Below are 27,234 nucleotides of genomic sequence, written 5' to 3'. Positions count from 1 at the left end.
GTTTTATTCCTTTTAATTATAACCCAAAATGTAACATAGCAGTAAAATGTCCCCAAACAATATGGAATAGGAAACTTACATGTTACATGGCATACATAAAGGATTGGGACACAACCATACAAAAATAGAAGAGAGGGGATTTTTTAATATATATAATAATATAAAGGCAATAGTTTCTGAGCCACATGGTTGTTGGAGACGATACACTATTTACACAGGTCACAACACACACGATGTCGCAGGGGATGTGAAAAATAAATACCAGGGATGCGATCAGAGGAAGTTGAGCTGAGGCTCCAGAGGGGGACGGGGCAGCTGCCCTGCCCCTTTTTTGAATGTGTCCATGAGGTTCTTGTGATGTGTTTGATAAGGGACAGCTGTAATGACCCAAGGTTCAAGAAACCAACCTGCTGGAGAGGGCGCAGCTTGGGTGGGTCACAAACGAGCCAGGCACCGCTTCCAGGACACCACAGGCCAATGCAATGTAATAGCAACTAGAGACTCCTGCTGCCATCAGGACCCCTATGGGCAGGGCTCTGTTAATACACATAGGGAGAGAGAGAGAGCGGCAGGAGTTTGGAGGAGATGCTAACTAGACTAGACAGACAACAGAAGAACTCCCACTGCCATTTTTACAGGTGGGGAACTGAGGCACAGGGTCCCCAAAGTCACATACAGAAGTGGTAGCAGGGCTGAGAATTAAACGCAGATCTCCTGAACCTCAGGGCTTGACCACGCAGCCAATCTTCGTCTCACAACACCTCCCTGTTTGCCAAGCACTCATCACCTCTCTTCCCGACTGCCCTCCCCGCTGTCTAGTGAGTGACTCTCTTTGGGATTCCTCCCATTTGGGTCCCAGACTGGTGATCAGTGTCAGCAGCCGGGGGAAGGGGGCCAGTCTGGAAACAGAGTTTGCAGTCAACCTGCAGCATGTTCCGTAGCTAGCTGTGGCCTTTCAGCGTAGGCCTGATGGCGACCAGGGGTTTAACTATTGAGGGACTGATTTGAAAGCTCCAGAATGATATTTAAAACCCAAAAGGCACTGGGCCGGGTTCTCCTCTAACTTACACTGATGTAAATCAAAGTAACTCCCTTAAAGCTGGGGCAAAGCTGATGTGGCTGAGATCAGGTTTGTAATGACGTTAGGAGAGGTCAGAGTTGGGACCTAAGCTGCCTGCCAGTCTCTTTAACGCACATCCCCTTGGGGCACTAGTCTCAGATGCCTTGCCCTTTGCACAGCCTCCGAACGAGTGCAAAGTGCTACCATGCATACTTGCTTTGCACCACCATCAATGGCTCCGCAAAGGTGCAGGCCAATGAAAAATGAAGCCCAGAGTCATTACCGAGATGGGCCTGAACTAAGACCCCAGAGACCAACACCACTGAACTCTGGATAAATTTGGCTTTGAATCCAAACTTGGTACCTGGAGCCCTTTACAGTTGCAGTGATCTGGGCTGGTGTAACCCATTCATATGGCACATTGTCCCTGTCTAATGGGGAGCAGTCTGCAGTTAGAAGTCGATGAGCCTGCCACAGCACTGGCTAATAGAGCTGATGCTTTTAGCTCCAAAGGTCTCAGATTCTATCCCTGCTGCCAATGACCCACCCAGGGGCATGGCATTATAATGGCAAAGGTTTGCCCAGCCTTGTCCATTGTGTAAAACCTGCCCTCAAGGGTAGCGTGTGAGGTTGTGTTACCTCTGCATCCTCACTGCCGTTGCTTATTACACGGGAACCTGGATTGGACAAGATTAGGAAAACAAAAGATGCAACAACCACAGCTTTGAACTGAGTTTCCTGCCGTCGGGAGCTGTCCATCCCCACAGCTGAACCCCTAGGACAGAAAGTCCCTCAAGGGAAGGCTCAACCTCAGATTCCTGCTGGACAGGTCCAGGAACTTCTGCAAATGGAGGCACCAAGAATTAAAACAAACAAAAAAAAAAATACACCCGGGAGTGCTATCTCGGGGCTAGTATACAGTGTGGGCCCAATTCTCAGGGATACTAAGGCCCTCTGGCAGCATAAAGGGGCCTTAAGAAAGGTGGAAATGGCCCCCAGAGAATCATCCTACACATGGGGGCCTCCCCAGCCAGTGTAGAGCTGGTGTAAAGATTGTACAATGGTCCTACTCCCAGTCCACATAACAGAGGGCAGACTGAAGACATGGTTGGAGTGCCCTGTGCTACAGCTATTCACTGCTTCCCATGGGGCGCAAAGCATAAGTTAGAACAGCCCAGAGGCTGCTCTAACTTACACAGGCTCTGACCCACCCTGGACAATGAGGAGCAGAAAGGTGGTTTAAAGCCACCCTAATCTCCCTCCCGTGCCCCAGATGCAGGAACGGAGTAATGAGAATTGGGCCCTATGCGTCTGCATAACATAAACAGATATAAATAAGGATCTTTTATCTTAATAAATATCAGGTATATGGTTTGTACAATATACACATAATGCCCCTGTCTCCTGGGTTCGGTCTCTTGGCCGAGAAGGAAAGGTTCACACATAGTTTTCTTCGGCATCGCCCACATCGAGGGGGAACTTGGCCAGAGCTGTAAATGGAGCCATAGAAGAAAGTGAGCAGCAGGGAAATATTAAACACCACAGTCTGGAGGAATCAGGGGACTGGGCCTGGGCCATGGAGCCTTTCATCTCTAGGTCGCCGGTGTAACGCGGCCCATCGCAAGAGCGGCCAAAAGCCAAATCTCTGCTCTTGGACCAGCTCTCAGAGCAGTCCCCAGCGGGCCGGTCTCTGAATCTGGGCTCTATTCCCAGCTCTCCTCCAGGCTCAGTAGGTGACCTTGAGCAAGTTGTTTACAATGCGACCACTTCAGCTAAAGTAGCCTGGATAATTTGGGGTGCCTGAATCTGGGGGTTCCACTTCCAGTCCACCACAGGTCAGACTCCCAAGCACTCACCATCCACAAAATGGGCCAGATTTTCAGAAGAGCTCGCCTCCCCTTTCAGACACCAAAACAAGGAACAGATTTTCCCTAATGCCCAGCACCCAACGCCTGGAGCCCGTGTGAGAATCCAGCCCCTTTTCCCCCCCAAGGCCTAATTGGGAGGTGAGCTCCCTTGAAAATAGTAGGGTCTGAATTTCCAGAAGAGCTGAGCTCAGGCTGCCCCCATTGACCTCAGCCAGAGTAGTGAGTGCCCGGTAACGTTGAAAATCAGGTCCCATCTCTTTAAGCTGAACAATAACAGTCAGAAGCAGAAATTGGACTCTCGCGAATGGAGGCACTAAAATTGGAGGGCACGGGACTGACAGGAAAGAGCCATCAGGCTAGGGAAATCGCTATCCAGTCTCAAGAGCGCCCTACAAGTGTTTCCTGTGTTGTTTCTCAACACATCTTTCTGCAAGGTCTGATTGTGTGGAAGGACCTACCAGCCAACTCTGAATCACGCCCCCATCCACTGGACCCAGGTGAATGTTCTCCAGGTCAAGAAGTGAAACATACCTAAGCAGCTTCCGTAGTGACGGACTCCGATAGATTTGCCCAAGAAGCAGGTTGCCCGCCGTAGATGGCAGGCAGACGGGTAGGTGATGTTGTTGTTGCCGCAGAGAGTGTGGTCCAGGGTGGAAGGATCAGGGCAGGGGGCCGTCCTGCACATCACACAGTGAGCGCTGCCCGTCTGGTCCACAACGCAGGTGTGAGTCCCGGGGCACACCACGCTGGAGCAGGACTCTAAGGGAAGCAGTCACAAGCCAGAAAGTGAGCTCGACCGCTTGGTCGGAGCATGTGTGTGCATGGTTCAAGCTCCATCAACAGGAAGTTCTAGAGCTGCTTTTCTACAGGGGGAGCATTCAAAGGATCTTTGTGGACCAAATACTGCTCTCAATTTCACCAGATTAACTCCAGAATAACCACACACTGGTCTCCGTGAGGTTTCTCCAGCTCTACATTGAGGTAACTGGGAGCAGGATTTAGCAACAAGTTTCCCTGGGAAAATGTGCTACCCCTCTTTTATTCAGCACAAATCCAGATATCTGGCTACTGGCAAACATTTGCTTCTCTTCAGCAGCAGAAGGAAGAAGTCTATGTGATTTTAGATGGTGCTGTGCATCTGATGACTACTTGTTTGGCCCTCTGTAGATCTGAGTACAGGAGCAAATGGGATCATACATGCAATGAATCTCATGGCCTCATCTGCCCCCGGCATGACACTTGCACACTTGACCAAACCTCAGCTGATGTAAACCGGGGACCCTTCATTTGGTCTCTCACCACTGCCCAACTGATGGTCTGTGCTCAGAAGAGGGCAGAGGGATATGCAGGCCAGAATTTAGGTGCAACAGCAGAGCAGAGCAACACTGGGGCCCAGGTTTAGACCAGCAAAGGTTCTGGAAGTCAGAATAAAGGTGCATTGACAGAGCTGTCTACATGATACCTAATGCCAGGGTCCTTGATCTGGGTACTACAATTCACTCCAAATTAAAACAAGAAGCAAATAGTAGCTTTACCATCCCTAGGCAATGCCCAGCCAAAGCCAAATGGAACTGGCAAATTGCTGGGTTCTCAATGCCCTGAGCAGTCACAAGAGTGCGAACCCGCACGCTAAGCTAGCCAGAACACATGGAGCAACAGCTGATTTCTGCTCTGACAACCCGCCTGCGTCCCATCTCTGCTGTGTACACACATACGCTCACACACGCCAGCAGACAGGGGCATTCCATGGCAAGCGTGCGTCATCACTTACTGTATATTATAAACACTTTTTCACAGGGGTTTAAAACTTCAGCTCTTTTTGAAGCTGGATCAGGCAGTGACTCGGCATCCCAGCTCCCAACTCCCCAGATTTGGCTTTTAAGATGATTTCGACAGGAAGGAATTTCAGAGAGGGGGCTGGCAAAAATAATAAAGCTGCCAGACCTTGGCAGGTTTGGGATGTTTTTCTGGTCTGCTTTTTTTAAAAACAATAGCTCGATGCGTCTAAGTGACACGTTATGGGCTGCTGTTCTTTAGTCGGTGATGTATGTAAACCCCCCATTAAATCCAGAGCTGTTTACGCAGCAGAAGATGCTATTCCAGTGTAGAATATACAGCGCCTTCAATACTGTGCATCGTATTTTAGAGAGTACGTACGGCTTTATGCAGCTTAAAAATCCCATTGCTCAATGAGACTTTGGGGCTGGGCCCGTCACCCTGCCCCTTGTGCGGTCATTTCCAAAGGAGGATCCCTTATGAAGGAAAAGGGCAGCATTTTATACCTACTTCATGTGGGTGTGATTGCAAAAGGTGCAGGGGAATGGAGAATCGAGCCTGTAGAGTCATACAGTCCCTATTCCAATGGGTCATTTGGAGCAAATGCGAGGATATACTTTGCTGTGCATGGTTAAACATCTGCCACTTGTCATCCAGAGGTGGCTGCATTTCAGTGAGAGATAAAGTAACCCCCACAGCAGTAGATCAGGTTGCAAATGTCTTTGGGATGGTTCAAGTTATCTAAATGGAAGGCTTTATTTTTATTCTTAGTACCTTGTGGGGCCACACCCACAACCGGTGGAAATGATCATTGTTCTGTTTATGACAGTTTGCAGCAGCTGAGAATCTGCCCTCTGGTACATGAGGAGGGTGTGTCTACACTGCACACTAAGCCCAGGCTCTGACCCAGGTTTGAACCCAAGCCCCACTTCCGTCCACACACAAATCAGTCTGACTCGGGTCAGCAAGCACTCAGGACCTGGATCCTAGGACTCTGGTGGGCTCTGACCCAGCCTCCTAAGTCCCACTGCAACTCAGGTCCAATCCCTGTCATTTTGCAGTGTGGACGCAGCACAAGTTGTGCAGTGCAGTATGGTCGCATTAGCACGGCTGTGAGTCTCTGGTCCAGCAAACGTAAACCCAGGTTTACAATGCAGTGGAATGCTCAAACGCAGACTTAGAAACACCAAGTCCACAAATCCGGGTCTCCCAGATCCAGGTTTACAATGCAGTGGCGACATATCCCGAGTCTCCCTACAACTCTTAGATGCAGCAGGGTGAGTTAAACACAGGGGGCCTAAAACCTCATCTCACTTACACCAATATACATCAGAGGAAAATCCATGGAAGCCAGTGGAATTATACCAGTGTAAACGAGATCAGAATCAGGGACGAAGTTTCAACAGGTTCTTCATCAAAAGCTCAAACATTAGATGCTACCACCTGTACCCATGCCAAGTGGTACCTTGCTAGGCAAGGAATCCCCCGGGGACTTGCTATGCAATGAGAGTGGCAGAATCGGGCTATGCAGTATTAGAAGATTCTGGTTCTTACTCATAATTTGCTACATTTATCCCAGCTGCTGGACACATGCAGATCCCCTGGTTCTCTCTGGCTCAAGTCCCAGCCAATGCTACACATTATGATCATGGGGCCTCCCTAAGTCCTGGCACCAATGCAGCTCTGCCCAGGCAAGCAACCAAAGCAGGATCACTACTGCAGACCTGGTGCTGGGGATTTTACAGTGAGGCGTCTCATCCTGCTCAGGGCTGGCATTGCTGGTGCTGCACTGGGGCTAGACCAATAGAGGGTGAAAGGCTCTAGCCTCAGGGGGACATGGGAGACAGTGTTGCCTAGGGAATACAGCACTGGACTGGGATTCAGGATTTCTTGGTTCTATTCCACCAACGACCTGCTGGATGACCTTGAGCAAGTCACTTCACTGTCCTGTGCCTCAGTTGTCCCATGGGTTATCATGACACTGGCCTCCTTTGTAAAGAGTCTTAAGCTCTACTGGAGAAAAGTGCTAGATAGGAGCTTGCTATTGTTATTTAGGAGGATGAAATAATGCAACATCTGCTCTCCGCATGGCATTTCCTCCACCTGGGGACAGAAACAGCCGGGAGAAAGACCGATCTCTCATACGGGCACCCTGTGACGTTAAAATAACAAGTGAAAAGACATGCAGTAAAACTGGAGCTAGGCCCAAACCAGATAATAGATCGGCCCCACCTTGGCCCTTAGTAGGGTGACCAGATGTCCCAATTTTATAGGGACAGTCACGCTATTTGGGGCTTTGTCTTATATAGGCGCCTATTACCCCCCACCCCCATCCCAATTTTTCACACTTGCTGCCTGGTCACCCTAGCCCTTAGAGAAGCCCAGATTTGAACTCCACCTCTCTGGCCCAGCTCTGCCCCTAGACTCCTAGAGCACCCCTAGAGTGATTGGCTGGATAGGTCAGAGGCCCTGCAGGAGACAGGAGCCTGTGCTCCCACCGCAGCCCTTGGCGTTGGAAGCTGGGCTATGGAAAGTGAACGCTGGCCGGGGCGCAGGGATGATCCCCTCCCCGTTCCAAACGGAGCAGCAGGGATCTGCTGAGTGTAGCCTGCTCAGCCCTGGAACCCGCTGCCATGTCTCAGCCTGGGCGTGGCCGAAGGGATTCACATGTCTCCAGATTGGAAAGGGTTTGGGGATCCTCAGGGATGGATTCACTTCTCTCTTGATGGCCCCGGAGCATAGTCAGGAGGGGCCTCAACTGAACAGCTCAGCTGGAAGACCATGCCTCAAACAGGGCAACCCCCTTTCGGGCCTTAGCTTGGAGCATGAGTCATGGCAAGGGGCTTTCTCGGACCCTAAAGCTTCTGGCTCAGAGGCAAGGGGGGGGAGGGGAGGAAAGCTCCCAGCTCCACTCTTGCCTTGCTGATTCTGACCAGGTGTAAATGCATGCGGCTCCATTGGGGTTCCCCCCCCACTAACAGTCGACTCTAAACAGGACCCTGCTCTTCCACAGTGAATTCCCGTTTCTGCTGCAGGCAGCACGGCGGGCCCGTCAGGGGAACGGCCCTAGGCTCCTTGCCCAGCGTAGAAATCTCCCATGCCAGAGGGATACGCCACAGGTACCTCAGTAGGGAAATCGCTGCAAAGTCACCTCCAAGGGGCAAGAGTCTAAAACTCAGCCTCAAAGATGCCAGAGCTAGGGAGTGGGGGGATGCCTGTACTAAGCCTTGAATGTGCTAGGGCTGCAAGTGCCAGCTACTGGGGACGCTGCCCTCGGTGAGGATCAGCTGCTTTGGTGGAAAGGGTGACCCGTGAGGACATCCAGCTTGACAGCACCGGAGACGCAAGGACAATCTGAAATTACTGAGCACCATTTCCTCCAATTACCAAGGGAACTCGAAACACACTCGCTTTGGGGATTTTTAGGACAGTTCCACTCAGGCTGTCATTAGGCCCAGCCCGTCGCGTGCAGGGAGAGGGCCAGGAAGCAGAAAGAGCAAGGGGGGGGGACGGGACGTACTTTTGCATTTGCCCTGGTACATCACTTCCAGGTCGGGGTGGTCTCTGCACTTAGCAGTCAGCAGCTCGCACTCGTCGCGGTAAGTGTAGCCATCCGAGCCGCACACTTGCAGCTGCCTGGGCAGGCTGGAGCAATCCGGGGCGCAGGCGCAGTGGGGACGGCCGTGTTTCATCTTGCAGACTTTGCCAGGGCCGCACTCCACCCCGTCACAGGTCTCTGGGGGTAAAGGAAAGAGGAGTTAGCACCAGGGAGCCTCCACTCGTTTTGCACCGGGGCGGGTCCTCTCCCTCTGCAGAGAGATCAAATGCTGCCAGGGGACACAGAGACACAGAACCAGGCCAAGAACCAGGTGTGGTTCAAATCTTGCTCAGAATTAACCCCCTAACGCCCACAGGGCCTGAAATCCTTTCTTTATCACAGGACAGGAGGAAGCAGCCCAAGCTTCCCCACAGCATCTCCTCTTATGAGAGTGCTCGATCAATGAGAGGTGGCTGCGCATATCTTAATAGCGGGTCCAGTGATGGTGCCAGTAGAGGGCGCTCAAGACAATGCAATATTGGTCCTGGGTTCAATCAGACCAGTGGCGCCTCTTGTTGAGCCCTGTCAAAGGCTTCTTGAATGCTGCTCTTTATACGTCAGCTGCTCTTCACAGCCCCCAGCTTGGCCACAGACTCGGGGAGAGAGAGGATACAGCCCCATGGCCTGTTCAGTCCTTGGACTCTGCTGGGGCCACCATTGAGAGTGCTCGCCGCCGTGCTGGCTTTTGGGACGTGCGTGCCCACCTCCTAGGAACCACCCCCACCCCCCAGACCTGCCCAACTCATTACACAAACAGATGGTAACAGCTACCAGTTCTCGCTGGGGTCCGCCCTGGGGGATTGGATGTTTAGAGCTCCCCGGGCTTTGTCTAGATGAGGGGTTGTTCCATCCAGCTTGAATGCAACTTGCCCTCCAGCCGGCTGCAGAACTTCCTTGATTGATCGTTCAGTTTCAGATCATGCTCAGTAGCCCAGGCTTTACCCTGCATTACCTCAATCCTGCTTGTACCTGTGTAACTACAGGGTGATGAGACAAAGTCCTGAGCCACCCAGCCCCATAATGGTCTGGTTCCCGGCCAATGGAAGCTGCAGAGCCGACACTTGGGGTGGGGGCAGCGTGCAGAGTCCCCTGGCTGCCTCTATGCGTAGGAGCCGGAAGGGGGACATGCCGCTGCTTCCAGGAGCCGCACAGAGCCACAGCAGGCAGGGCACCTGCCTTAGGCCCACCGACCAGACTTTTAATGGCCCAGTCAACGGTGCTGACCGGAGCCACCAGGGTCCCTTTTCAACCAGGTGTTCTGATCAAAACCCGGACACCTGGCAACCCTAATAACAGAGCAGATCTGCAGCTGGAAAAGTCGCTCCATTCATCAGCGAAGTCATACCGGTTTACAGCAGTTGAGGGGCTGGCCCCTATGTTCAATTGCCAGCTGATTTTTTTTTAAGAGACATTTCTTTCTCTCGTGCAACAGAGAACCCTGCTCTGTTGTGCACTACACCCTCCAGAACACCCAGCCTGTGCAAGCGTCTGTGTGATCAACAAGTTCTCTTTCCCAAACAATACCCAGCCCTGTTTCACTCCAGGCCTCCGTGACTTGAAAACGAGAATGGGCAACAGCGAGGGGGGAAATCTGTCTGGGACGCCTCTTTCCCCACAGGCAGGGGAGGAAGAAACAGATGGCTGCATTGTGGCACTGGGTCGCCTCCTAGCAAAAACAGTCTGCGCGGGTTCAACGGGGCCGTTGAACTCATGTGCGTGTGTGGCAAGCTGCGGAATTTCCCCCGAACATGGGAGACATTTGGGGAGTGCACAGCGCTAGCCAGGGGGAGGTGACATCGGCTCCTAAGAGTGGCTAGTTATGTCTCCAGAGGTTGGAGGTGTGCAGCGGGGGGGAATCAGGTTGCCCCAGTGGGAGCATTTACACCATGTTTCCACAAGTGTGACTCGGACCCATTGCCCCTGCTTTGCAGGACTGCTCCCTTCCCGATTATCTTCTCTAGCCTGTCGGCTGCGGGGTCATTTTTACTGCCCCATTTGGATCAGGAGAACACGGACACCCACCAAGGTACTATTGGCAATGTGTCTCTTTGGACCTAGAAGAAAAGGAGTATTTGTGGCACCTGAGAGACTAACAAAATTTATTTGAGCATAAGCTTTCGTGAGCTACAGCTCACTTCATGGGCATCCGATGAAGTGAGCTGTAGCTCACGAAAGCTGATGCTCAAATAAATTTTGTTAGTCTCTCAGGTGCCACAAATACTCCTTTTCTTTTTGTGAATACAGACTAACATGGCTGCTACTCTGAAACCTGTCATTATGCAAGTCTTTGGACCTAGAGAATCCTTCCCCTGTGGAGTCATTCCTTCACTGAGGTGGGGGCGTAGGGAATGTTACCGCAGGAGATGGTGGGGAGGAGGAAGTGACCCCATCCAATTAGGGGAAGGGATTGACCATGGGACATGGTGTGGTGCAGTTTCCCTGAAAGATCACATAGGGAGAAAGGTGGAATTCCCCCAGGAGTTTGTCCCTATTTTGCAGAGGGACAATCCCCTGGCAGGGGACCAGCTGTTTTTCCTGTTCGTACCCAGAGGTCCATATCCAAGCAGTAGCCACTACCTGGAACAGGGCCTGTCTTGTGAGTCAGAGTCCCTAGATCTGCCGAGGCTGAGTAAATGAGCTATGTGGGGCTAGCTCCTGTGGGGAAGCAGCTCTTTCACATGCACGAGCCTCAGCTGAATTAGCCTGGCATGGTCCACGATCCAAACAGGCCACGCCCTTCAGCGAGCCGGGCTGGGCGATTCCAGCACATGCAGGGCTCTCTGCGCTGGGTGTTGCAGGGGGGAGGGCACAGAAAGCACGAGCCTGCGGGGTTTTGCCACTGCTCCATTCCCAGCAGCCCCGACCCTTCGCCCAGGTTAGCTCTGCAGTGCCCCCAACTGAGGCTCAGTTAAATGGACCCAGAATGCCCCAGGAGGAACATAACCTACCTCTGGCATGGAACCCTGGCACCTTCCTCCATTCGGGAGCCCTGGGGGTGCTGCCAGCACCTTTCTATCACTCTCCAGCTGACCTGGCTGCAGAGCAGGGGGAGACGTTGGGCTAGGGGCTGAGACACAGAGGCAGAAGCTGGATCACAGATACATGTCATCCCTCCTGCTCATCGGCTAGCTCTGGGGGAGGTTCCTTTCCAGCACACTGGGGAATGGGCAGGGTCAGATTGGACTTTATGGGGGTTTCTGCTGTGTGGGGAGTTTGTTCCTCCTCTTGCTCTGGGATCCTCTCGTCTTTGGGGTTGTGGAGCTCTGATAAACCCCGTGCAGCGGATCAGTGATTGGCTATAGCAGCAGAGCTAAACGTAAGCAGAAGCCAAGCAGATCAAGGAGCTTGGTTGCCTCCTCCTGCAGCATGCTTATGGGATGAATGGCTAAGGCCTCAGGCCGTGACGCAGGAGAGCTGGGTTTAAATTTCTGGCTCGGCCACTGATTCAGCATGTGATCTTTAGCAAGTTGCTTAGGATTTTCAGAAGGGCTCAGAAGCAGCCAGGCTGTCGAAAGCCCCTGGCACCCACATCTCTCTGTGCCTCAGTTCCTCCACTCCAAAATGGGGAGAATAATCTTTCCTTTGCCTGCCTTGTGCATGTCAATTGTAAGCCCTCTGGGGGAAGGGCTGGCTCTTGCTCAGCAGCATGCCTGGCACAATGGGGTCCCAATCTCAGCCTCGCAGTGCAGACCGAGGTTCAGTGATCAGTAATCATTGACCTGGAGACTGATTCTGCAAGGTGCAGATTTCCAGCAACACCCATTAAATCAGGGCCCCTACTTCTGTTCTCTCCCAGTGCTGCCTGCCACTCAGTGGCGAGCCGAGCGACGGGAGGCATCAGAAGCAGACCTGATCCCAAGAACCTTAAATTGGGGGAAAGTTTCAAGTCTGAACCTGGCAGCCTGGGTCTGGTCTCTATACGGAATCAAGGACTGGGAGGGCAGTTTCAGTTTTACCTCTAGCCTCTCTCACTACCTGTCATGTTGTTCCCCTTCTGGGGACCTCTCCACGGGTTGAGTTAAGGGCAAGGAGGCAGCAGTATCTGTGATCAGGCAGGAGAGGGGTGCATATGGGCGGGGGAGGCTGTTCTGTTAATGGCCTTTGTAAAACAAATGACTCAGTGAACCATGTGACCTTCCCAACCCACTCCCTTACTACTGCGGTCAGCAGGTCTTCTGGCCTGTCCTCACATGGCTGTGCAAGTGTGACGCGAGGATCCGTGCCTCTGGCTCGCTCTGAAACATCTGGATGGCTTGGAATGCACAAACTGGAGTGTTTCCATTTTTGGAACTAGCCCATTCTATAAAGACATTTGGAGATGTTGAAAGGGGAGAGCCTTAAATAAATAAATAAAAATCCCCCCTCGGGGTAATCTGCAGCGGGCAGCTGGAAAGAGGATCTTGCAAGAGGAAACTGTTATTTCACCGGGAATGAGCCACCGCAAGCTGACAGCGCACTCTGATCTCTGCTCTTCCCTGCCCCAGCCGTGGCGTCCAGGGCTGGACCTGTGTTCCAACGGGACTGGGGGGAAAAATTCCCCTGGAGCAGGCACAGTGTGGGGCGGCAGTCGATTGTCCTACACTACCCCCTTGCAAGCCCTATGCAGGGGGCGGGGCCAGTAGCGAAAGAAGGAGTCTCCTCAGTGCACATCATGGACACCCAAGGCTCCTCGGGAATGCAGGGCAACCCATAGGCAGCTGTAACAACACACGCCTGGCGTTATTCTGATTGATGTCAGGGGCCTTCCAGTCCTCGGTGCCACCCAGAATCCTGAGGGCATGACGCCAACTTCACCCCCTTGGGCTCTTGCCTCTAGTTGGGGATCTTGCTGCTCGAAGGAAAATGGCTTCTGAAACAGACTTTCTAAAGGTGCCCTGCTACCCCGACCAGCACTTCTGCTCCTGTTGCTCTAGGATTTGGCTGGGAATGGCAGGGCAGGGAATAAACCCCCATACCTCCTGATATAACGTATAATCATGGGCCACAACAGTGGGAACCTCCAGGTCGCTCCTCCTCCACGTGCAGGAGCAGGGAGAAACAAGATCACACACTTCGGTCCTAACCCTAACCCCGCCCCGTTCCATGGAAGATCAGTTTACACTCCCTTTGCACTAGTGTAAACAACTGCACGCCACACACGGCAGTGACTTGGCTCAGAACCAACTCTGCTGGTTCCATGTCAGACCCCAACCCAAAAAGGGGTCCGTTTGTCTAGGTCCGCTGTGGCCCATCTCCTGAGCTACCAGGCCACGATGGTGGAAATGCTGCAAAAACAGACAATGGCTGGAGATTTCTGCTTTGTAGGACCAAAATCCACCCCCCCATCCCTCCGGGCGATGCCAGAGTTGATGCCATTTTAAATGTGAACCCAAACCTCTGCTCCTAGTGGCTGTTTGTGATCTAGTAGCTATGATAACACCCTGAGACTCAGGACATGTGTGCTCTTGTCCTAGCTCTGCCTCTGACCTGCCATGTGACTTTGGGCAAATCACTTCCCAGGTTTCACCTTGCATCCTTTACCTGCTCTCTCTATTTAAGCAAATATCTTTGGGACAGGGACAGTCTTACTCTGGGTATTGCTGCAACTAAAGTGCCACAGCATAGACATGTCCCATGTTGACAGAAGTTTTTTCTATCCACGTAATTAATCCATCTCTCCAAGAGGCAGTAGCTAGGTTGATGGAAGAATTCATCTGTCGACCTAGCTATATCTACACTAGGGGTTAGCTTGACCTAACTACACAGCACAAGGCATGATGTTTTTCACTGCCCTGAGCCTTGTAGTTGGGTTGATCTAATTTTTAAGCCTAGACCAGGCCTTTGTGGGCATCTCCGCACTGCAAAAAACAAAAAAAAAAACCCCACGGCAGCAAGTCTCCGAGCCCAGGTCTGTTGACCCGGGCTCACACTATAGGGCTAAAAATAGCAGTGTAGATGTTCCTGCTCAGGCTGGAGCCTGGGGTCTGGGATCCAGCGTGGGGAGAGGGTCTCGGGGCCCGGGTGGGAATGTTTACACTGCTATTTTTAGCCCTGTAGCACAAGCCCAAGTCAGTTAACCCGGGCTTGGAGACTTGCTGCCACAGGGTGGTTTTTGCAGTGTAGACGTACTGTGTCTGTACAGCACCCAGCACAATGGGGCCCTGATCTCAGCTGAGGCCTCTAGATGGTCCCATAACACTCAGCAGTATTTATAATAAAACACAATAGCCTCAGGCCTCCAGCCCCTGGGCAGGCCAGGCTTCCTCGGACACTTTGCCTACATAAGGACAGCAGGGTGGCTATATTATTTCAGCCGTCAGCAAGCACATCTACCTTTGCAAGGATGGCAGGTCACCAGCCCCAGGAACCCCAAGAGGCTGATCTTGTTGCCTGGCTGGGTGTAGTTGGACCAAGCTACGTCAACGTTGCTATTGCCGCAGCATTCCTCCCAGGTCACGCCGGTCTTTAGGATCATGGTGCATTTTGCTTCCTTCCCCTGCTGCAGCCAGCAGATCCCACCTGCCAGGAGAAAGCAGACCATGAGAACCACACTTGGGAGGCTGTGTCCTTAAGATGAAGCTACTGCGTTTACTGGGTAAAGCTACCCCCTGGACAGAGGGTCAGCCGGAAGCCTCTGCACCACTAAAACAGTGCATAATGTGTGAGAATTAGTTCCTCACCTATTGGTGCTTCTAGATACTTGCACTTCACAAGCTGGCTGTTGCCCCTCTTCAGAGACACAACAGAGCTCAACCTCAGGGGTGGGGTAGGAGGGAGGAAATAAGTGAATATTTACGGCTGGATTTGCAAAATGCGTCTCAACCTGCTATGGCATGTGCATTCCGCGCTTCTGTATTTGCATGTGCAGTTGTCCAATATGCATGCAAATGCAGGGCTTTGCACAGGTGCACACAGCTATTTGTGCAGGTGCACGCATTGTGCCTGGCCTGGGAAATTGGGGGTGGGAGGTGGGGGTGCTGAATAGCAGGGTCTGCAAAGTGCCGGTTTGCAAATGGCAAACTGTCTGCAAATTGCTGTGTTTGAGACAGGCGGTCTCTCTCCCCTTACCCCCTTCTAGTGCCTTCGCTGAGCCAGACCTGATTGACCCTCACCCATCTCTGGCATTAGGCTCTGGAAAACAGACACAGGGTCATTGTTAAAGAGACCAGCATCAAGAACCTAAACTGGCAGTTCCCAAACCCCTTCCTTTTCATCTGTAGGGCTGGAATAGGGTGACCAGCAGGCAAGTGTGAAAAATCAGGACAGGGGGCGAAGGGTAATAGGTGCCTATATAAGAAAGCCCCCAAAATCGGGACTGTCCCTATAAAAATTGGGACAGCTGTCACCCTAGGCTAGATACTCATGAATCTAGTTCTACAGATGGAGCCCAAGCTATAGTCCTGGGCTCCGGACAGCAAAGACCCCAAAACTGAAAGATTTTTAGTTCTGTCAACTCAAAGCATTCAAAAATCATGAGTTGGGACCCAAAAATCCATCAGATTCATGGCTTAAAAGCCATGAGACTTTTCAAAAATACCAACTTTGGGATGCTTTTAATTTGCTTTCCAGTATCGTAGCCTCTAGCGGGTCACATTTTCAAGCTTTTCTGTGCAACCACAAGGGCTAGAATTTTTTTTTTTAAATGAAAGTTGAGATTCTCTCTTATTCACATGAATCCAGGATCTGGGGCTTTAAGAAAGGCACTGAACAGCATGAGGCTTGCAATTCAATCGCAATTCACTCCTAACAGTGGATTTGCAAAAATGGGTTTAAATCTGGGATTAGATTTCAAAGTGTTCAGGGACATTTGGCTCTGGAGATTCCAAGCCCTCCCTTGTTACTTCCCCAGAACATTCAAGCAAGACTACCAGGTGTAGTGGTGGACCAGACATGTGGGACCATGAGTGGTATGGCACTTAGGATCAATCCTTCTAGTATGCAGCCACGTCTTGACCATTGGGCACTGGAGACAGCCCCCTGGGACAGAGCCAACCCACTGGCATCTGATCTCACTGAGTCAAAAGCCTGTTTGTTTCTTAATCTCATGAGCAAATCGTTTCTTTTTTCTCTCTCTCTTTTGTGAGTGATTCCTTTGCCATTTCCTTCCTTGTAAACCAGCCGCTGCTGATGCTGGTTGGTTTGTTTTCTCATTAGCTTGACTTGGGGTTTGTTAAATGGCTAACGATGTGGGGGCCAGTTTCTGCCCTCAGACATGCTGGGGTAAATCTGGAGTGACTCCCCTGTAATCAGTGGAGTTACTTGGGGAGTCACCTCAGTGCATGCTGAGGTCAGAGTCTGGTCTGAGATTCCCTAGCCCGCAATTAACCTGACTTTGGTTGGGTTGCAGCAGCTTTTTGCCCTGGGCAATTGGAAGCTCCCAGGGAAGATTTCCCACTGCAGCCCAGCCTTCTCTGTTCTATAGAGGAGAAGATAATAACAGGCTCTGTGTCTGGGCCCTCTCTGATTAAAAGCGCAGGACACCAGGCCACTAACTGAGGAACAGAAGGTTCCTAGTCTCCCCTTCTTGCCCCCGGTCACTAGTCTAGACGGGTGGGGTGTCTGAGCAGAGACAATGGGAAGAGGGAGCCCGCTGTCTCATTCAGGAGGGTTTCTCCCACCCTGGCCTCATGCAGGGTTAATCCTGAACAAACCCACCGAGTTCTGATCATTCTGTGTGACTAACTGCTGGGCCCCACTCCCTTTCTCCCAACCTCACAATGCTGCAGCCAAGGATGACCCACAGAGATGACCCCCGGGCATCCTAACATTTGGAGTATACCCCCTCAGTCCTCACCTCCCCACCCCCATTGGTCATAGACAGGGGCTGTCACAGCTCTTGCCAGCAGCGTTTCTTTGCATGCAAACCAGGACTTTGGAGTCTGCTCTTCATCTCACCCATGTTAAAAACATCACAAAGGGTGTAAACCAGAGCAGGATTCAGCCCTGAACACTGACGTGGCTCTTTGTAAATAGCATCGCATACATATTAGTGAGTTAATCCTCACAGCGCCCCCTGGGGGATGAGTGAGGATCACGCCCCTGATGGGGAAACTGAGGCATAGAGTGATTTAATGGGTTGTCTATATGGGTATAATGCCCACTGTGGACATTCTTATTCCAGCATGAGTAGTTTTTTCAGTTTAGCACAATAAACTAACCCCCCAAAAAAGGTACTTTATATCTTTGTCTCCACATGCAGCTATTCCAGAATAAAGATTCTTGAGTAACTCCATATGTGGACATTCTCCTTTAGAGTGCCTTGTTCTGGTTTAGCTTAATCTATTTGTGAATTAAGCTAAACAGGAACATTTTATTCTAGAATAGAGCATCCACACATGGAGTTATTCAGAAATGGCTATTCCACTTTAACTTTGCATCCCACCTTTATCCAAAATAACTTCCAAATCTAGACGAATCCTAGTGGTCCATGCAAGGAACTGTAACCACCATATAACTGGTTTCAATTCACACCTTAGCTTATACTGGTATAACTTTCCCATGTAGACAAGCCCTACTATAAAGCTTGCCCAAGGTCAATAACAATGCCATGCCACAGCAGAAAATAGAACCCAGGAGTCTTGACTCCTGGTCCCCTGCTGTAAGCTCCAGACCACACTTTCTCCTAGAGGCAGGACTAGAAGGCTGAGGCCCAATGTTTGATCTAACCACTAGACAACACTGCCTCCTTCAGAACTGTACATTGGGATGACGTGGTTGTCAATGAGCCTGGAATTTGGCCCTGAATTGCTTATTCATCTGTTAAATAATATTAATTGGGCTAGACTCTGCTCTGTTACCCGGTACAAATCCCAGCGACATCCATTCTGGAGTCATACCAGTGTGAAAGTGGGGTAAGTCAAATCAGTATCCGATGGTTTGTCTACACTTAGAGCGCTGCTGGGGCTGTAGTACTTAATGCAGATGCTACCTGCAAGAGCTTGTCCCGTTGGCGTAGGAACTCCACCTCCCCGAGAGGCAGTAGCTATGTCGACTGGAGAAGCCCTAGGTCAGTACAGCTACATCGCTTTTCCACACCCCTGAGCAAGATAGTTATCCCAACGTCTGTTTGTAGCATAGACCAAGCCTCACTCGTGTACTCTGCATGTCACAATGTTAGCCAAGAGCCAGATCTTTGTCCCCTCTTGGTAAAAAATGGTGGTTTTTTTTTTGTTTTGTTTTAAAGCAAATAAACATCCTCTGCAGCATTTGCAACCCAAACATTGCAACATTCTGCTGGTGCAACTGACTGGAAACAGTGAAACTGACCAGCCTGTTGTCCTTGTCCAAGTTGAGAGCAATGTAAAAGGTAAACAAAGTGCAACAAGCGCAAGCCAGATCCTGCTGTTACTCCTGAGTGTAGTAATTACTACCCCGAGTAGTCCCATTGATCCTGAGGACAGGGACCTTGTTCTGAAGTGTTTGCAGGATCGAATCCTCTAAAATAGATTGTTAAAGTTCTTTCAGTTTTAAGTACCTGGGGCATTATAGGGAGAGGAATGCGTTTGCTTTTAAAGTATGCCGGCAACCAGTGTAAATCCACATCACTGCACTGAATTCAATGGAGTTACCATGATGTACGCCAGCTCAGGATCTGGCCCATGTTTTTTAGTTTAGCACATAAGGGGCTCGAAGCAAAATCCAGGTTCACCCCTGCCCTCCCCCCTCCAAAAAAAGTTGGAAAGTGTTTGGATCCACAATTTTTCACCCATCTCTAAGTCCAGATGCTAATTCTGGGCCTGATCCCAAGAAGCGCCAAGTTCCCATCGAAGTAAATGGGAGTGACAGGTACTGAGGCCCAGATCCCCAAAGGTATTTAGGTGCCTAACTCCCATCAGAGTCAGCCACCTAAATACCTTTGAGGATCTGGGCCTCTGCCACCTCTTCTTTCAGTCCTGTTTGTCACCGCCACAGCCCCGTGTGATTCCTTATTGCTTGCTGCAGAAACTGTGTTGCCTTCTCCCGAACGCAATTCACCAAGTGGAAGTCTCAATAACTGGCTAGGTACTAAGCTCTGATGCAAAATGTGGGGAGCCTTGGCCCCCCTCATGGCTCTGCCAAACCTCCTCATTCCCGACTCGCAGCCTGCCCAGCTGTTCCAGTCCTAGACAACCCACACACAGCTCTGTCAGTCCTCCCCAATCCTGGCCCCAGCAGACCCAACTCCATCAATTCCAATCCCGGCATTCCACACAGCTCTGCTGCAATTCGGCCAGCCGTTCCAGTGCTGGTCTCCCCACACAGCTCTCGGTCATTCCTCCTCAATTGTAACCTGCAGCTGCCCCACTCCTGCTGTTCCAGTCCTGGGCTCCCCCACCCACAGCTCAGCTGATGCACCTCGATCTTGACCCACTAATTTCTCTATAGCATTTCCACTAGCCATAGGTATTTAAAGTGCCCCCGGCAGCTTAGAAATAAATTAGGTTAGAGCCAGGAAATTAATTAAAATTACCCGAAGACCTCCCGATCTCATGGCATCTCAGTCCCACGAATGTCCGTTCCCACCACACATCCCCAAACGATAGTGAAAAATGTAAGCACAAGTATTAGAAGTGGGCCAAACCCCTCGCCAGGAGCCTCCTTAGTGAAGCAAGGTCATCCTTCCAGTAGGATTTAAATTTAGCTCGGTCTGAGAGATGACACACTGATATCATCTAAAGTGCTCAGCTACTGTGGAGGGGAGACTTTCTAAATTTGGATATAATCCGAACAAGATTTTCTGAAATCTGGCTATTTTAGAATAGTTTAGTTGACAAAATAATTTTCAAGTGAAGAGGGGGTCAGTTGTCCTGAGCCTTTTGAGAAAAAAACAAGTGTTTTAAGATTGTCATTAACATTTACCCTGTGTCATTACTTTAAAAAAAAACAAAAAACAAAAACACACACATCCATTAATCCCATTGCTACTACATAGAACAACCACTTGCATTTCTAACAGTGCCTAGGTACTATGCCGATGGCACTCTTTAGGGTCCTTCAATATCTAGTACAGACTAACATGGCTGCTACTCTGAAACCTTCAATATCTAGTGCTTTTCAACTTGAAGAAACCCCAAAGCACTGTGTAAACTTAACAGTCAGGAGAATTTATATGCAAGTTACACTTCAGCTACTGCTGAAATACAGCTAGGGAGGAGCACAGAATCTGTTTAACAATGCCCAACAACACTACACAGCAGTTCAGGGAAGAAAGAGAGCAAATTAGAGTCCCATATCCAATTGCATGCTGCAGAGGAGAATTGGAGGGAGACAGAACGCAACTCTCTGAACTGCAATTTGGTCTGGACCTCAGGGCAAACACCTGTATACTTGTCCTGGGTTCTTTAACAAGGAGGAGTGGTCACAAGCTTGGTTTTACAATCCCTGGGAAGGAGTTAATTCCCCAGGTTCCTACTCAGGCAAAGTTCCTGTTGACTCCTAGGGTGAAAAGCTGGAAATAGGAGTTGTGCCATTGATTTCAATGGAACCAGGATTTCACCCCTTGATTGGTGCCTCAGCAAGGACTGGATCCATCTATGGTACTTCTCTAGCCCCATTGCTGGAGTACCTGAGCTCCTTACAAGCTTTAATGCATTTGGGCTCACAGCACCGCTGCGAGATGGGGAAAGTGCTGTTAAAGGGAGAACTCAGGCACAGATGTGGAGGATGTAGAGGAACGGGAATTGAATCCAAGTCTCCGAAGTCCCAGGATAGTGCATAGCCACCAGATCATCCTTCCTCTATGAGAATAAGAACTCATTCAGGATGTCAGTGTTTTGACCCAGGGACTGCACATGTGGCACTGTTAGTGCACCTAATCCCCATGATTTAACAGGATCTTGGCTGATATTTGTAACAATTCTTTTGATTTCAGCAAGGGTCTGAATTGCCTGTGCTCCTATTGCCAGTCAGCAACAGTATCTCATACTGTAGTAATTATATTCATATTAGACCAGGTTCAGAGGTCCACTGAGTATCAGTGGAAACATTACAGTGCAGGCAATGTCACAGATTTGTTTTGTGGCAAAGGCATGAGGCTGGGATCTAGGTCCAATTCCCAGATCTGCCCTGTGGCCCTTGGGTAAATCACATTAAAGTCGGTGTCTGTAAAACAGGCATCCTACCTCCAAAGGACACTGCAAGCATAAAATCTATTAGTATTTGCAGCATGCTAAGATGATTCCATAGCTAAGGTGATGGGGACCATACTTCAGAAATATTTCCAATCTACCTCGCTGTATCACTCAAGGAAGAAGCAAAAATCCGCTGCCTGGCAGAATTTGAGGCTGAGCAAAACTGCAGTGGGAACTTGGATGCTTTAAAATATTCTCGTAAGATAGGGATTTGTTGGCTGGCTAGAGTCTCTGAGGCAGGTTCCCCAGTAGACACCCATTACCAAAATTCCACAGGCAAACCCCACGCTTAGTGTTATTTTACCTTAATGTTCTTAACAGAAAGGGGCTCAAGCAGCAACCTCTACAGCTGGTTTTGGAACGCTCCAGTTCTGAGTTAGATGGATCTGGGGTTTGGGGATGGCCCCTTTATAAAGCCGAGGGGCCTGATTCTCCATTACCTTTCATCTTCAGCAGCAATTTGCAATGGGGCAAAGTGAATGTAAAATGCTACCAGAACAGAATGATAGAACAGATAGTACTCCCTTGGCCCGGGGGTAAATGACTGCATGAAGCAATGGAAAAATCAGGCCCATGGGAGGCTGCTAAATTCAAGTTGGTTCCCAGGTTTGGATTCTGAACGCCCAATGCTTCAGGAATGTTTCAAGCTAGCATTTGGAAACCATTTCTAGTTTTCAACAGATAAAACTCAGCATTAGGGCTGCTCTAGGAAGCACATGCATTCTCTTGCTTTTAGAAAATGAGTACTTGAGGCACCTTAGAGACTAACAAATCTCTTGCTTTTGAGATCCTTAGGCACTGATCCTAATGGGAAGAGAACACCTGTGGACTTCAGTGGGCGTTATGGGTACACAGCACCTCTTAGGAACTGACCCCACTGGGTAACTTTTATACTAACGCCAACTTGATGAAACAGACTAGCTGCAGTCTACTGAGATAGCATGGGACTTAGTTAACATTTGCCCGTGATCTCTTTGCTTTTACTATAGCTACTGGTGTTCTCCCACGGAACAAAGGGCTTCCTTCCACAATGAAATCACAGCTCTTATGACACTGCAGTCTATATCAGCATGATCATGATTGTGGGATTTCATCCTTATGTCTTCACACAGGACTGAATGGGACAGGAAGAGAAGCTATGGGGGAGGGCTGAGGAGGCTCAAAACCACAGAGGACTGGGCCCTTAGCAAGCCTGGTAAGACAGAACACAAGCAGGGAAGAAATGCCTCTGTGAAACTCACCAATAGCTACAAAAAACAATGAGGAGTCCAGTGGCACCTTAAAGACTAACAGATTTATTTGGGCATAAGCTTTTGTGGGTAAAAAACACACTTCTTCAGATGCATTGTTTTGTGATTTTTTTTACTCATGAAAGCTTATGCTCAAATAAATCTGCTAGTCTTTAAGGTGCCACCGGACTCCTCATTGTTTTTATGGATACAGTCTAACACAGCTCCCCTCTGATACTTGAGGCCAATAGCTAGTCTCCAGTAGTGGCCAGGGGTGAACGAGCATAATGCTAGATTTATAGTGGTTCTCAACTTTTCCTGTACTGGGACCCCCCATGCCAGCCTGGGATCTCTCTCCTGTTTAGCTGGGAAACCCCTTCCCATTTAGCAATCTAAGAAAGGGAAAAATGGTCAAAAATCCTTCCCCCCCCCCAACCCTTTTGTGACGACTCCTAGGGGATTGCTCCCCTGAGGGGAAGACACCTGCTGAATTACAACACAGGGAGGTTTCAGAGTAGCAGAGGTGTTAGTCTGTATTCGCAAAAAGAAAAGGAGGACTTGTGGCACCTTAGAGACTAACCAATTTATTTGAGCATAAGCTTTTGCGAGCTACAGCTAACACAGTGAGGCAATTTCTTCCTAAACCCGGCTGGGGAAAGGTAAGAAATATGTGGCAGGTAAATAGATGGGTGTTTGGCATCTCCCACAGTCTGCCGGAAAGCAGTTGTCTGGACTATACACGATTTGCAACAGCAAACGTCCCAGATCCAAAGTTGCAACCAATCCATCCATTTGTTTTAAAAGTTACTAAACTCCGAGTGCAAACGATCTGAAGAAACACTTAAGAGCCTCCCTGGAGCTCCAGCTGGGGACTAGCCCAGCTCTCCGGAGCAGGAACTGCAAGTCTCTGAGCCAGAGCTCTGGACAGAGGGTCTGGAGCACAGGTAGCTTTTGCTGCCCCTCAGGGGCACCACCCTCCGCGGCAGCTCCCACATGAATGGCCGCGTTATGGCCAGACGAGGCGTGCGCTTCTAGGAAGTTCATCCAAACCAAAACACAAACCAAAGGTGCACCTTGCATTGGTGCTGATCGGGGAAGGTGGTAAGCTGGGATCCGGATTCGTTCGGGACAAGGTCCGATCTGAGATCAGAACCGCCTTTGAACTACTTGAGACCTTAGCTCTGCAGAATAGCAAGGTTCAACTTCAAAATGGGAAAGGGTTTTATTTTGGAGGGGGAATTCCTCCCCCAACTTCTGCCCAGCGAGGTTTGCAAAGCTCACCTACAACCACTCGTCCGCAGCTGGCTGCCCTTCCCTAACTCCGGGCAGTTTGTTTCAAGGAAGCATCGGGGTGTTTGGTTTCTGGCCGGGGTTGTTGCATTATTGTTAAGAGCTGCACCTGGAGCAGCCTGTGAGAATCACTTACCCTGAACGGAGCCCTCTTCCCCTCCAGTGATGGGACACACAGCCAGCAGCAGCACCAGCCAGGGCTTCATGTTGAGCCGAGACAAGCGATCAAAAACCAGCCGGGCAGCCCCAAACTTGAAAAGTTTGCTAGTCAGTTTCACACCCCCGCCCAGTCCTCTCCTTTGCCCCCCAGGGGCGTGCAGCTCCCGCAGATCTCCGAGGGCGAGACACGGGGCGAGGCGAGGCGAGGCGAGGCTGGGCTGGGCCTCCTGTATCTTCGCCTAGTCCTGGGCTGACCTGTTGCCTTTTGAGTTACAAATCTCAGTTTCACACTGGCTATATAAAGATTTTTTTTTTCGTTCAGAGTTGAATCATGGTGCTGGGGTGGGCGGTGCCCGCGCAGCAGCCAGTGAAGTGCCGGGAAGAGCAGAGTGTGTGTGTGGGGGGGGACACGAATGTATGTTTGCAGGCTTGATTGTCTGAGGTTACAAATCATCCCACTCCCCTCTCACCCCCACTTTCATCAATAACGTACACACAAGTTGACTGGAGGAGGGATGGGGAGAAAACTCTCCAGTGTAGCTGGCTGCCAGCTTCTGGGTTTTTTCCTTTCTTTTCTCCACTCCTTAGTCTTTTCCGCCAAAATAATGCTCCCTGCCTGACCCTTTAAACACATGTCTCTGGTATGTGGAGTAGATCTCTCCCTAGTTCTGTTTACTCCTGCCAGCCCCGGCTTAGAATAATCACTCATGGGTCCAGGCTGGATGGCAAACTGCTTAAGTTTGTATTTGTTGCTTAGCTGTGGGGAATAATTATAGCTGTTTATACATCACAGTTGGTTCAAAAAAGAAGTAGAAGGGGAAAAAATCAAGCCGAGCACCGCAGAATTAATATGAGGCTGTTGGATTTTTGTTGTTGAAGTCATTGGTGCAATGCAGGTTTGTTGGGAGGGTCAGCTCAAGTGTTATTCTCCAGGGATTTTTCTTGGAACTTCAGGGATGTGTGTATGTGTATGTGTGTGTGTAACTTAAGTAACTAATGTGGAGTGGGGCAAATAATTTGCCTCAGGGGAAGGATGGGACCAGACTGCAAAGAGTCCGCGCTAGTGGAAATGTCTGCATGGGTCGTAGGGCAACGAATAACCCAGACCCCTGATTTGAATTTTGCCAAAGTTCAGGCATGCTTGGGCCTAGAGTTTTCTTTCAGGTTAATTCTAGCTAGCTGTCTAGTGACCTAGGTTTTATAACACCCTCTCAATCATGGTGCCAGCGTGCTCAGTAACTTCAGATAATATTAATACTACTTCACTGCTATGCAGCCTTTTTCATCTTCAGAGCACTTTGTAATGCTTAGTTAATTCAAGTTCCCAGCCTCTCTTGTAGAAGGGCACTCGCCACATTTTGTAGAGGGGGAAACTGAGACACACACAGGCCTTGTCAGTCCTCATAGAGCAATTCAGTGTCAGAGGGAGGGTTAGAAGTCCTGGCTCCCAGTCCCCGTGCTTAGTCTTTTATGCTTGGGGCCATGTCTGTGAGGCCAAGGAGAGTCTGGAAAGTAAATGCCGCCAGGCGTTCAGAGGCTATTACACAGGAGGGGGAGGGCCGGAATGGGGAAGGGGCGCGGCTTCCAAAACCCGCAGATCCAGAGAAAATATAGGGAAATGAAGTTCTAGCTGCTTTGTGATTCTGCCTAGCTCCCTTCCCCTCTGTTAGCATCACTCCTCAGGGCCACTGACTCATCTGGCCAGGTCTGTGCAAACCCAGTGCTGGGGTGGAGTGGAAGTTAAGGGACCCTGGAATAGCATCACTTCCATGTGAATATCATTCTGCACAGCGACAGGGTTCTGCTCATGCCCCAGTCCACCCAAGCTTGCTCCCAGCCTCCCTGAGGTTGGGTAGAGCGGAGATGTATGCTGTATTATCTTTGCCTCTTCCTGCAGCTGTTTTGGAGGGCTTTTCTAACCCATGTAACCTTTATTTTTTGTCCCTCTGTACTTCACAGCTGAGGAGAACATCAGACCCTTAACACTGGCCTCTGCTGAGGTCACTCACTCTGCAAAACTGATCCAGGGTCTTTCAGAAGGGAGGCCCCTTCCCGATGACGTAGGGGACCTCCCTTGCTTCACATTCCCTCTCTCTTAAATTCTGCCTTATGGAGCAGTGATCTTGCCGCTCAGAGCATGTCATCTCAGAGCTGATGATGCTATCCCAGAGTTATCCTTGAATCCTAGTTTGGTGGGGGATTAGTTCAGATCCAGCCAGGGCTAAATGTCACGTGGAGGGAGCAACTCTCTCCAGACAGCTAGAATCATAAGAAACGGGAAAGGCCAGCCATTCACAGAACTAGACTCTCCATTACCCTGCACCTTGTGCAGTCATTGCACCTATATATAGCACATGTCAAATGCTACCAAATCAAAATGCTCCAAACCTTTGTGCAAAGACAACCTCAGTAAAAATAGCAGCAAAGGGGCAGCCGCATGGGCAGTGGCAGAGGCTAGTTGCCTGCATTCCAGCCTGCCTTGTATCTTTCTGTTGTGACACGTGGACGTTTGCTGTGTTCTCTCTGAGCAATTGCCCACGGCAGGTCATGGGGTGATAGAGTCAGATTCTGTGGATGACTTTAAATCAGCAAGAATAAGTATGCAGCACAACGGAGGGATCATTAATCCACCCGCTTCAAGGCATGAGCTGCTCACTGCAGTGGCCAAGATGGGATTTTCCCTGGCATTGCACAATGGATCAGGTGCATTATGGGGAGGAGGTTACCTTTCTCGGCAACATCAAGTATTGGCTACATCTGGAGGCAGGCTGCCAGAACTGCTGGTCAGACGCCCTATGGCATTGTGCTGGGGAGAAAAAGATCAAAGCATGGCATATTTTCTCCCTCTCAGAACATAGTTCTGTAGTGTCCCTTTAAGGATTGCAAAGCATGGGGGAAGGGGGATACTCAGCTAATATAAATTGTCATAGCTTTGCTACTGTAGACAATGAAGATATGACACTTTACACCAGCTAAGGATCTGTCCCTTTCTAAACGTTAATGAATTTAACTTCAGCATCCCTGGAGGCAGGGAAGTATCATTATCTCATTTTACAGCTGGGGAAACTGAGGCACAGTGAGATGAAGTGGCTTGCCTAAGGTCATGTTGGGGGGGGAAGTTCTGTAGCCAAGCAAGGAACAGAATGTAGCAACCAGTCCGATGCTG

At 50.1% G+C, this 27,234-nt stretch overlaps 1 protein-coding gene across 1 annotated transcript; it reads right to left on the bottom strand.

Annotated features, from left to right (window-relative positions):
- Positions 1-24,624, bottom strand: FSTL3 (follistatin like 3). Its single transcript, XM_038384025.2, has 5 exons — positions 24,046-24,624; positions 14,615-14,800; positions 8,225-8,440; positions 3,460-3,687; positions 1-2,550 (listed from the first exon to the last, which is right to left on the bottom strand). The coding sequence occupies exons 1-5, from the start codon at positions 24,113-24,115 to the stop codon at positions 2,498-2,500; spliced, it is 753 nt and encodes a 250-aa protein (XP_038239953.1). The 5' UTR covers positions 24,116-24,624; the 3' UTR covers positions 1-2,497.
- Positions 24,625-27,234: the final 2,610 nt, after the last annotated feature.

Source organism: Dermochelys coriacea, chromosome 25, assembly GCF_009764565.3.
Source record: "Dermochelys coriacea isolate rDerCor1 chromosome 25, rDerCor1.pri.v4, whole genome shotgun sequence".
In the NCBI taxonomy this organism is placed as follows: domain Eukaryota; kingdom Metazoa; phylum Chordata; order Testudines; family Dermochelyidae; genus Dermochelys; species Dermochelys coriacea.
Note: the sequence above shows the minus strand (reverse complement) of the source record. Positions and strands in the feature narration are given on the sequence as shown.

Excerpts from the sequence above, each read along its gene's own strand:
- FSTL3 (XM_038384025.2), bottom strand. The coding sequence starts at position 24,115 with ATGAAGCCCTGGCTGGTGCTGCTGCTGGCTGTGTGTCCCATCACTGGA. Across the intron at positions 14,801-24,045 it reads GGAAGAGGGCTCCGTTCAGG|GTGGGATCTGCTGGCTGCAG; the intron begins GTAAGTGATTCT and ends TTCTCCTGGCAG. Across the intron at positions 3,688-8,224 it reads GTACCAGGGCAAATGCAAAA|AGTCCTGCTCCAGCGTGGTG; the intron begins GTACGTCCCGTC and ends TGCTTCCCTTAG.